Raw genomic sequence first — 11,864 nt, forward strand, 5'->3', positions numbered from 1 at the left:
TTTGCGCAATAAAGACGGGACAAACACATAAAAAAGTTTTTACCTTCAAGAATTGAAATCGCTCCTTGTTCCTTTCAAATTCGAGTTCTTGGTTCTTGGACAGCGCGTCTGGACTGCAAGCAATTAATAAATATTATTTTATGAGTAGCTGCGCCCCGGGGCTTCGCTCCCGTGGAAATTTCGGGATAAAAAGTACCCTATGTATAATTACAGGTTATATTCTACCCGTGTACCAAATGTCATAACAAATTTTGCGTGAAAATGTAAATAAACATACACACACACATCCTCACAAACTTTTGCATTTGTAATGGGCGCAGCTAGTAACTTATAAATTAAAAATATCTCCAATAACTTGCAAATAAAAAATATCTAAGGAAGGCCACGTAGTCGAGGTGCCCATCAAGCAGGCAGCATTCCCGCGCTGAATTGAACACACATCGCTCTCTGATATAAAGGTCGCGATGAAAGGGTTAATCAACGCACACCGGAGTGTACAGGTCGTGTGGCCTTGTGACCCAATTTCGTAGTACAAGGGACGAAACCCAGTAAACAAAACGTCCATGTATTGACAATGCAAAGTCGAACAAAAAAACGTATTACGCTAATCGTCTGCCAAGGAAAACATTATGTATTTGTGTAAATTACTTATTGGGAGAAATCAAAGAGGTTAGGCGTCAGAAAGGCGGCTACGCTACGGACAGATGGCGCTACGGTCGCCTCACGATATAAACGGACAAGTCTAGAACGCGCAAGCAGTGTTTTTACGATTGGATTTATAAATACAATCTCCGACGTCACTTTCATCTGTAATGTCTGTAGTTTGCAGATCTTTCCTTTGTAGGTCGAACATATCTCGCTCCCGCTGCAGCTGAAAGAGGGAGAAGAAACATAGGTACTCACGTCCTAGCGAAGTCGACCTGCACACTGTGGTCTATGACCAAGTCTGCGGGACAGATTGGGTTGATCTTCTGAGGGTCTCCCCCCAGGTCCTTCACTGCGTCTCTCATGGCAGCGAAGTCCACTACAGCCGGCACCCCAGTCAAGTCCTGGAGAAAAATATAATAAGTTGGCAAAAAAATATATCAATCAAGCCCATATTTAATATTATAAATGCGAAATTCCGTCTGTCTGTTCCGCTTTCACGGCTACCGCTGGACCGATTTTGATGAAATTTGGTATGCAAATAACCCCGATCAAACATAGGCTTACTCTTTTTCAAAAATAACCCATTTGAAAAAGGCTGTAAGTTTGTATGAAATTCGCGTCTGTCGCGCTTTCGCAGAGAAATTCACGGGCGGGCGAAGCCGCGGGCAAAAGCTAGTCAATATTTACTGATTATATGACGTCTTTGTGAAATATTGATTGACGACCTAAGTGACTTAATAATGGTCATCACGCGGGAATTAATCATTTTCAGATTGACCTGGGTCTTGGATGTTTCTCTATAAAAAATCTGAACAAAATTCATTCCTACTCCACGGCAAGGCTAAACCCACACCAAATTACATAATTCTAGTACCAATAGCTTTTGATCTAGACCGCGGACGGACGGACATGGCGAAACTGTAAAGGTTCCTTTTACGCAGATCCCTAAAAAATTACTAAACATAACCGAAAAACAAAGTGATAATATGTTGCAATGCAACTGTTAAGTGTCTGTTTCATAAACTAGGGTCGCAATACACAAGTTAAAAATACAGTGTACTCCAAAGGTTAAAATATTACTTGCTTACCATCAAATTAGCAATTCAAATCGTGTGGGTGTGGTGTGCCATTGTGTTAAATCAATCGTTAAGTGGGTTTTTTTTCCAAAATACACCCTGTTTGTGGAGAATGTGTGAACAGATTTCCGAATTGTTTTTCTGGTGAACTTTATTCATAACATTTGAAACGTTTAGTTTTAAACTCTTAAAATTACGTCATTAACTGTAATGCTTTTGTTTTGTTGATCTCTATATCTATGGGCTGCGCAAATCCTTATACATTAAGAGTAAGAATAAAACCTCTTTGTTTAAAGTTTATTTTCGTTGACGATATGACAGAACTTGTGTCGCCTTTGCTCCATATGTACCTAAACTCTATTCATTGTGTACCTAATGTGTTTATGGGCAATAAAGTTCATTTCTTCTTATTATTATTATTTATTATTGAAAAGATGTGGTGTGAGGATTATGGGTTAAATCTCGAGGGATTCAAATTATACTCTCTTGGTTTTCCGTCGTCTCCGTGTAATGTTTTATTCAAAGTAGTTTCGTACTTTTTTACAAAATAAAAAGGCGGTATTTTATGACATTGACAGATTGACAGCTGTCGTTAGACAATTATGAACTACAGGAATTGAACATGTACAGTAATTGAATAGTTTTTTACCTTTCCCTGTAATAAGAAACCTTGTAAATACTTATCAAGCCTTTATTAGCATAAGCAAAGAATTTTATTTTATTTTTTTTTGACACGGGCAAAATTTGTAAACAAATAAAATAAAAAAAACCTCACTTGTAATATAACCCTGGCGGGTTTGAACGCGATCTCGGTGGGTTCTTCCTTAGCCTGGTTGGTGTCCCAGTCCAGTACATTCTGGACGTCCTTCTCCAGAACTTGGAAGTTGTCACAGTTACGGACACAGGACTCCAGGAGCACCCTGATGCTGTACGGGAGACGGTCTGCAAGAGATTTTTATCGTGTACTCACTATCTCATCGCGTGTTACACTCCGAGTTGTGACGCCCCGAAGCGTTCTTAAAAGCATTGAATTTTAAAAACAATAATTAACTACTAACACTTTTGTAGTCAAATTCAAAATTCAAATTCAAAATTCCCTATTCAATTTAGGATGATATAGTACATCAATTATTGACGTCAAAAAATCACTTAAACTAAGTCTACTACCGGCTTCCAAAGCGCAGGTGAAGAAGAAGCGGCGCAACAAACTTCACCGCAGCCTTTTCTCCAAGGACGTCAATTAACAAATATAGGTCTTATACATATATTAAAAATTAGGAGGACGAAAATTTACATCAATATTAAAAATATCAATATATATATATTTAGTGTGACAATTTTATTAATTGTATATAAATAAAAAGCTAAATATACAAAACGTACGTAATAATGTCATAAATCAATTACATATCTTATGAGGATACTGCACCACGCTTGGGCCAGACATTATTGTCGTTCACATAATCATCAGACTTGTAATATGCCTTTTTACAAAGTACTTCTTTTATATATTTTAAAAATTGTTTGTACATGTAATTATGTACATACCATAAATATATATTTAGAATCATTATGATACGAAGATTTAAACTTGGAAAGTCCATTCGGTCCAATCGGTTGAAGATATTTGCTTGACGACCTCGGTGGCGCAGTGGTAAAGGGCTTGGGTTCGATCCCCGGTCGGGTCATGATGGAAAATGATCTTTTTCTGATTGGCCCCGGGCCATGTCTTGGATGTTTATCTATATATGTATTTGTTATAAAATATAGTATCGTTGAGTTAGTATCCCGTAACACAAGTCTCGAACTTACTTTGGGGCTAGCTCAATCTGTGTGATTTGTCCTGATATATTTATTTATTTATTAGTATTATATTAAACAATCTCGACCATCGTAAAAAACTAAAATTTTGTAACAACTTTCATTAAGAAGTCATCACCATAAAAGTAATATTGAATGATGTTAGCTTTCGAACAAACATAGCTTTCTTCGCGAACATTTTAACAAGTTGTGACGTAACTTGTTCGTGTCATTTAGTATGGAGAAAAATGCATGGATTTAGTAACTCATTCGTAGACGAAGTACCCACTAATTCCGTGGAAAAATGTTAGATTTTATTTTTGTCATATCTTTGAAAGCATTGTCATTATCACAGTAATTTTTTTCACTGGTGTTTCCAATGATATAAGGGCCTTCGAATTGTCGTCAAAACAACAAACCAAAACAAACAAGTCTTGGTATTTTTTTTTATGGTTCTGAAATGAACAAGGATATTGTAGGATATCTTCTTCACCTGCGCTTTGGAAGCCGGCAGTAGACTTAGTTTAAGTGATTTTTTTGACGTCAATAAGTGATGTATATCATCCTGAATTGAATAAAGAATTTTGAATTTGTAGTTTCGTCCTGTTTGTTCGTCATCGGCTTATCGATTATAACTATTATTATTAGATATTTGTCAAAGCGAACTTCTTTTGAATAGTATATTTATACTAGCTTTTTGACCGCGGCCTCGCCCGCGTTAATATCCCACGTTAATCGCTTTTTTCCAGGATGATACGTATGTCTTTTCCACACTTCAAACTACACATGTATGCAAAATTTCAAGAAGATTGGTTTTGTAGACGGAGCGTGAATAGGTAACAAACAAACATACATTCGCATTTATAATATTAGTTATCATGAACTCATGCATATCTGTAATTGATGTAAAGGTTGTGGTTAAGTGGCTATAAGACCGTCCGCCTGTGATCAAAAGGTCCCAGGTTTGAATCCTACTCGTGCCACATGAGTTTGTATACCTATCTGATTCATATATAATAGTTTTCATACACCACCTTTCTTCAGTTCAAGAAAAACATCGCGAGGAAACCTGCACACTGGTTGACAGTTCAAGTTGATTAGTGTTTATGCGATGATTTGCCACCAGACGAGGCGGGTAGCCGCAAAAAGTAATATCAATATGCCTTTAGGCGACTTAAATGAAATCCGACACAGTCTTAGCAATAACACACTAAGAAAAGTCGTATTACAAACAATGCACTATAAATCAATTATTTAAGTGTCCAATAAAAATCGTTTTTTATCGAAGACATTGTTAACTTTTTAATCATACTAATTGTCTACGCCAGTACACCACAACACTACGCACGTCCCGCCCGCGACCCCTCGCGCGGCAGCCAATGGCTATCGAACACGACAATTTAAATTTTATTCCTGCGCGCGCACTACAAATCTAGTTTTTTCTATTGTCATCCAAGTATTTTATTTTAACTACCTATTAGTTCCGTAATGAACACTAATATTATAAGCGAACAAGTTTGTAAAGTAGACAGAGAAAGCTATACCTACCCCTATCTTCCATTTCATATTTCATTTTTAGACGCGGGTCTTCGCCCCCGTGGTAATTTAGGTACTTACCTATGTGTTATTCTAGGTTATATTCTACCCGTGTACCAAATTTCATAGCAATCCCTCCAGAAGATTTTGCGTGAAAGAGTTACAAACATACACACATCCTAACAAACTTTCGCGTTTATAATACGATAGGCTGCTATTTATGTATCCGGAACTGGCCAATAATTCTAGAATATTTAAAAAGTAATTACAACATTTGAAAATAGAACTCTTCGGCTAGAGAATAAATATTTTTCATGTCCCTGTCATTTGTTTTTTTCAATGGGCGCCAATTTTGAAAATAGCTTGTCTTCATTGCCATGGATTTAACTCGTGAACATTTTCGCGCGATGATTTATTATGATTTTCGGCGTGGATTAACTCAAAAACAGTGCATTGAACAACTGATTTTAACTTTTGGAGATGAAGCACCATCGAAAACCACTGTGTATTATTGGTTTAAGGAATTTCAACGTGGACGGTCTATGCTCACGGATGAAATTAAGGAGGGTCGTCCTAAATCGGTAGTGGTACAACAAAATATTGATGCTGTGCGACAATTAGTAATGCAAGATCGTCATGTTACATACCGCGAGATAGAGGCGTCTCTGGGCATTAGTATGACGAGTATACACGCGATATTACACGAACATTTAATTGTTAAAAAAATTTGTTCGCGTTGGATTCCGCACAACTTGAGTGTAGATCAAAAACAGGCTCGTGTCGACTGGTGTAAGAAAATGATAAAAAATACAATCGTGGCACGTCAAAAGCTGTTTATAATATCTACACAGGTGACGAAACCTGGATCTATGCTTATGACCCTGAAACTAAACAGCAGTCAACGGTGTGGGTCTTTCAAGATGAACCGAATCCAACAAAAGTTGTTCGTGCGAGAAGCACTTTAAAGCAAATGGTCGCTTGTTTTTTTGGTATCAACGGACATGTAGCTACAGTGCCACTAGAGAATAGTAGGACGGTTAATTCTGAATGGTACACCACCATTTGTTTGCCAGAAGTCTTTGAAAAAATACGAAAGAACAACCCACAACGCAGAATCATACGTCATCACGACAATGCTAGCTGCCACAAGTCGGCTGAAACATATAATTTTTTGGAGGGTCAAAAGATTGAATTGACGGGTCATCCGCCGTACAGCCCCGACCTGGCACCCAATGATTTTTATTTATTTCCAAACATTAAAAATAAATTACGTGGTCAACGTTTTTCGAGCCGCGAAGAGGCCGTTGATGCGTTCAAAACACACGTTTTGGACATACCTCAATCAGAATGGAAAAAGTGCTTTGAAAATTGGTTTCATCGTATGCAGAAGTGCATAGATCATCGCGGAGAATACTTCGAGAAACAATAAAACCATATGTAATAATATATGTTTGTTTAATTTTGTTATTCCGGATACATAAATAGCAGCCCTCGTATTAGTAGGATTGACTATTTTCGCAATGGAAATCAGTATTTGTTTATAACTGATAAGAACAATAAAATAGTGATATGATTACGCAAGGCAAACTTGCTTGATAATGAGGTCAATTGGTGACACCGGTCGATCTGGAGGTCTACATGCAAATACAAAAGGAGTAGCGTTGAGAAAAGAAGGGAAAAAAACGGTTTTTTTTCAAACTATTTTTGTCCGCGGCTTCGCTCCCATTATTACATGTGTCCGCTCTAGTCGCGGGCGTTATTTCAACTAAGCGTTTTATTCAACTGTTTTCTATGCCCAACGATCCAACTGGTTTAATAATAACTGCAAAAGTTGTTGGAATGCCCAACTGGTTTGCTTCCAACGTAGCCGCGCGCGGCGCGAGACAACCGAACGTAGAACTGTAGTGTGAAAGAAAAAAAAAAAACTGTATTTTTTATTAACTTATTGTTGTTCCCAACTGTTTTGCCTACGTGCAACGCGTTGTGCCAAAAACGGTACGAACCAGATGAAAAAACAATGCCACGTTGTTATATCAAACCAGTTGGCAATGCCAACTGGATACTTGCTCATTGAAAAAAAAAAAACAATTGAGTTTCGTTGGCTCGAAAAACGTCAACGACCCTCCACTAATTAGCTCACAACTTATTTTCGTCAATATCTCTGGTACTTAGTAACGGATCGCGACGAAACCTTGAAGTGAATATAGACCAACCATTGTATAATCAACTGTGATAACTGCATCAAATTCGATCCAGTAGCTTCTGCGCGATTCGCCAACAAACATATAGATGGAAAGATAATTTTTTTTTTTTAGCTTCCTACAAAGTCCTACAAAGATCGGGCATGTTTATTTATATTTAATAAGTACAGACACAGTCCACTTACAGTTTTATTATATGTATAGATAGACTACCGCCCCGGGCGGACTACGCACGGGTGTAATATGTATGTTACGGTTTACGGCTAAACACAGACGTAGCTGGTCTCAGTGATAACACCTAGATATAGTCTGCTTACGTTGAGCTAAACCTAACCTATGTGGTTTGGCATAATCTGTTAAAATATTTTTTTATTAATTTTCGCCAATTAATGTGAAATGGCCGATGGTGTGCAGGAAGTAATCGCCACACTACTGTGTCTAAAAAAAACTAATGTACACGAGTTATACATTTAACCATTTATAGCCAACGAAGATCGGCTGCATCTAGGTCAAACCGGCTAAGTCTAGTGTAGCCGCACGTTGCAAAGCCACAATGCATACAGAAATGCACAAATTTGTTAATTGACTGGGTAAATTATAACATATTATATGAAAGTATTTAAATAATCAAACACGATAATTAAACGTGACGAGATTTACTAGTTTTTCAGTTTCATTAAAGTTTATTATTACAAATGCTTTTTGACTCCAAAATCCGGGACGTCACAATACATTGCTGTCACATACGCTCCATATTAAAATTTTGTTTTTGACATTAGGAAAAAGTTTCTGATCAGAATGGTTGGATTGGAGAATAGCCAATTAAAACTTACCATATTTAGCTCCTAAAGCGGCAATGTCATAATACTTATATGTCCTTCCATTCACTTCCAAAGTCTTCACCAAACCGCTGTACGGATTGTTCTCTGAAAAAAAATAATATAGAAATCAAACATTTTCATTGGTCAATTCATTCTTTGAGAGCCATATTTCTTTTGTATTTATTACAGTTAGTAATAACTTATGACCGCGGCTTCGCCCGCGTTTGTTTCGTGCGTCCACTTATAACATATTATGGTCAATTCATAGTATTCTCCTTGGTGTCTAAGCAATGTATCGCGATGAAAACTATACCAGATTTAAAGTTAGACTCTCTGCTGTACGATGTCGGTGTAACAAATGGAGTAAACACAGACAACCCACTGGTATCCCAGACATGGTCAAAGAAAGCGAGGTCGCCCTATTACAAGATGGAAAAACGAGCTAAGCCTAACATTGGGATCCAACTGGACAAGAGTGGCTTTAGACAGAGACCAGTGGAGGCAGTTGGAGGAGGCCTTTGCCAAAAGGCACACTGAGCTCAGAGATATTTTTTTCAGTCAAAACTTCAGTAACATAATTAATTAACATAAGTAATTATTATTATTATTATCATCTGCTGTTACAACTGTGAAAACTGCGTCCAATTTTATCGAGAAGGTTTTACACAGATATAGATAACTAATTATTATGAATTTGTAACTTAAAATAGGAAAGCTCAGAAGAGAAAATATGTTGAAGAATTTTGAAACGTTAATTTTTAAAGAGCCAATAGATGGCGCCATGTTAATGTTGATTAGTTTAGTTTAGTATTAGTTTAGGTTTTTTTTTTAAATATATTTGACACAAACAGTCATAAATAAAATTAAACACGTGTGCAGTTTCTGAAAAAAAAAAAGACCAAACAGTGTCGAGTATTATTATAATAACATTGCGTATTATTAACTGCGTGAGATGGTAACAGATGATACGTGACAGAGAGTGAAAAGACAAACTAAGTGTATTGAAGAAGTCAGGAATAATAATAATAACAGATAAAACTATTCACCATAATAGACCAGACATAACATTACACGACAAACGAAACAAAACAGTTTATCTGATTGATATAGCCGTTCCTAACACCCACAACCTCAGCTCCACGTATACAGATAAGTTGACCAAATATACTGATTTAGCAATAGAAATTAAAACACAATGGCGTGCAGGAATCGTTAAAACTATCCCTATAATAATTTCGTCCACTGGTGTCATACCCACATCCTTACACACTAGTCTCAATATATTAGATATACATCCATTAACTTTCACCCTACTACAAAAAGCAGTTATACTAAACACTTGTCGTATAGTTCACAAATTTCTTTCTTCAGACTCTTAATTTCTGTTTTCTTTTCAATTGGTTACGTTTGGCCACGAGCTCGCGTATCCAATAAAACTCCTCAAAATTAATTTTGAGTGAAATATAAAAATACAAATAATAATAATAATAACAAACTAGACATTTTGCTAGGAATGTTTAAATATTTTAATACAATTATTTTCGTATTGATAGTAATTCAAAATGAACTTCAGGTATTGTATTGTACATAACAAATTTAACTACTACAATCTCAACCAAGGCAATTGATCAAATGTATACATATGCATGCACCTATATTGTGCGGAGTTTCTGCAGGCTGTATAGACACATAGTCTATGCTTGCATTATAGCCATGTGCATTCAGTCTGTGTTGATAGATGACACGTCCCTATGTTAGGAGTCACATCCCTATGTGATATAGACAATCATTGTTAGAAGATGGCGTCGTCGGCAGAACAATATAATTAATAATTAAATGTGTATTAGAAGACCAAAGCAAATAAAGATAACTGTACCAATCGTACAAAAAGTGTATTTATTACAATGGGAGCAAAGGAGGGGCCCGAGGCAACACAACCAAACTAGTCTGATACAGCCTTTAACCAATATACAGGGCGGGCTGTTGGGTATATTTGTTAGAAACTGGTACCTATCATAGTAACCGATAGATTAACCATCTCATCATCATAATTATCAGCTATTTTCAGCCCACTGCTGAATATAGATGAAGAGAGTCACATAATATCAATCTATACTATTATTATAAAGAGGTAAGCGTTTGTGAGTTTGTATGTTTGAGGCGGACAATCTCTGAAAGTACCGAACTGATTTCAAAGATTCTTTCACCATTAGAGAGGTACATTATCCAAGATTGCTATAGGCTATATTTTATCTCAAAATTCCCACGGCAGCGAAGCCCCGCAACATCTAGTGATTTATAATGATAAAAAACTAAACAATTGTGCATTACACCGGCGTAATGACCTTGTAAGTAGGTAATTTATAACATAAACGACGGTGCTGCTCAAGCAGAATGTTATCGAATATTCATTTAGGATCAAAGGTTAAGTGGAACAAGTATGAAACAAGTCAGAAAATTGTTAAATAAACGTAAAAAAGATAGATATGAAGGCTATAAGCTTTAATAAGTACAATATGTATAAAATATGTATAAAATATAACTCTTGTAGCAATATCAAGTATCTCGCTAATCGAAAAACAATATAATCAGTATGCTCATCTGAAAGTAATCTTATTCGAATTTTGAATTCCAAGAAAAAACACAAACCCGCCATGCTGATGTGCCGCGTAGTCACGTAGCAATAGTGATTTCACAGGAAAACCTTGACTTTCCCGATTTTAAATCGAGATTTTACAATAAACTTGTACGATTTTATTTTTGCAAGCTCGCGAGACCGACACTACCAATCGCTGTCAGTCAGTGACGTCTAATGACACGAAATTAATTTTGACAATGGCACCTCATCTTAGATAATGTTGCCATATTACATGAGACGTCCCGTTTTGTTAGTCTTTTTAGTATAATAATTTAGTAGTAATTAATGAAGAGGTGGTGGTGTAATGGTTAAGACGCCCGGCTGTAGATCAAAAGGTCCCAGGTGCCACATGAGTTTGTATACAAATCTGACTCATATATAGTAGTTTTTATCGACCACCACTTGCTTCCAGTGAAGGAAAATATCGCGAGGAAACCTGCACACTGGTTGATTATTATTAACTTGTGTGTGAAATGGAGAAGGCAATGGCAAACCACTCCATTAATAATATCAAGAAAGTTGTTGTGTGTGTTTCATTCCACGTAACGACTACGACCCTCAGCCATGAGGAATACGACTCTGAAGAAGAGAATTAATAACCCGCGTAAAATAGTGGGAAAACGCTGGTATTTAGCTAGGATGCCAAGAACGCCTTAAATATAAAGCGTTTTTACCTAGTTTCAACATGGTAAGTATGTAGTTCTAATAAATGCATTTTTAGACACATAAAAATGCATGCATAACTAATTTATTCGAGCCCTGTGCCGTTCTTCATTCGCCCATGGAACTTTAATAAATCAAAATTAAAAAGTAACTACAATACGGCATATTACGCAAAGCTTAGCGCAGATGGCGTTACTGGTACTACGAAGGTACACAAACATTGCCAATGGAGGCAAAAAGCGCCAATGTTCAATATTGTTGCAGGTTTACGACCAAAAATACCTTCTACGCAATCGTGGTGCGAGTTTAAAGGAAAAAGGAAGGATTTAGTGGATTATCTTGAAAATAATAACACTATTTTAGGTTATGTTCTGCATTATTTTATTTGGTCAACTGTGGTCATAAACTGATATAAACTTGATTTTGACTGAAGATCTTACCTGTATGAAGTCCATATTTTAATAAGTCCATACTTTACGTG

General features: G+C 36.5%; 1 protein-coding gene across 1 annotated transcript in view; it reads right to left on the minus strand.

Moving 5' to 3' along the window:
- The window catches only part of LOC128681972 (cytoplasmic aconitate hydratase-like), a 34,148-nt gene extending 23,275 nt beyond the window's left edge, over positions 1–10,873 (minus strand). Inside the window, exons 1-5 of the mRNA XM_053766368.2 lie at positions 10,732–10,873; positions 8,095–8,187; positions 2,500–2,666; positions 904–1,049; positions 44–113 (exon numbers count right to left, since the gene is read on the minus strand). Of these exons, the coding sequence (XP_053622343.1) occupies positions 44–113; positions 904–1,049; positions 2,500–2,666; positions 8,095–8,187; positions 10,732–10,738 (483 nt within the window). The 5' untranslated portion in view covers positions 10,739–10,873. The remainder of the gene's footprint in view (positions 1–43; positions 114–903; positions 1,050–2,499; positions 2,667–8,094; positions 8,188–10,731) is intronic.
- Between the last annotated feature and the right edge of the window lie 991 nt (positions 10,874–11,864).

Source organism: Plodia interpunctella, chromosome 29, assembly GCF_027563975.2.
Source record: "Plodia interpunctella isolate USDA-ARS_2022_Savannah chromosome 29, ilPloInte3.2, whole genome shotgun sequence".
NCBI classification, from domain to species: Eukaryota; Metazoa; Arthropoda; class Insecta; order Lepidoptera; family Pyralidae; genus Plodia; species Plodia interpunctella.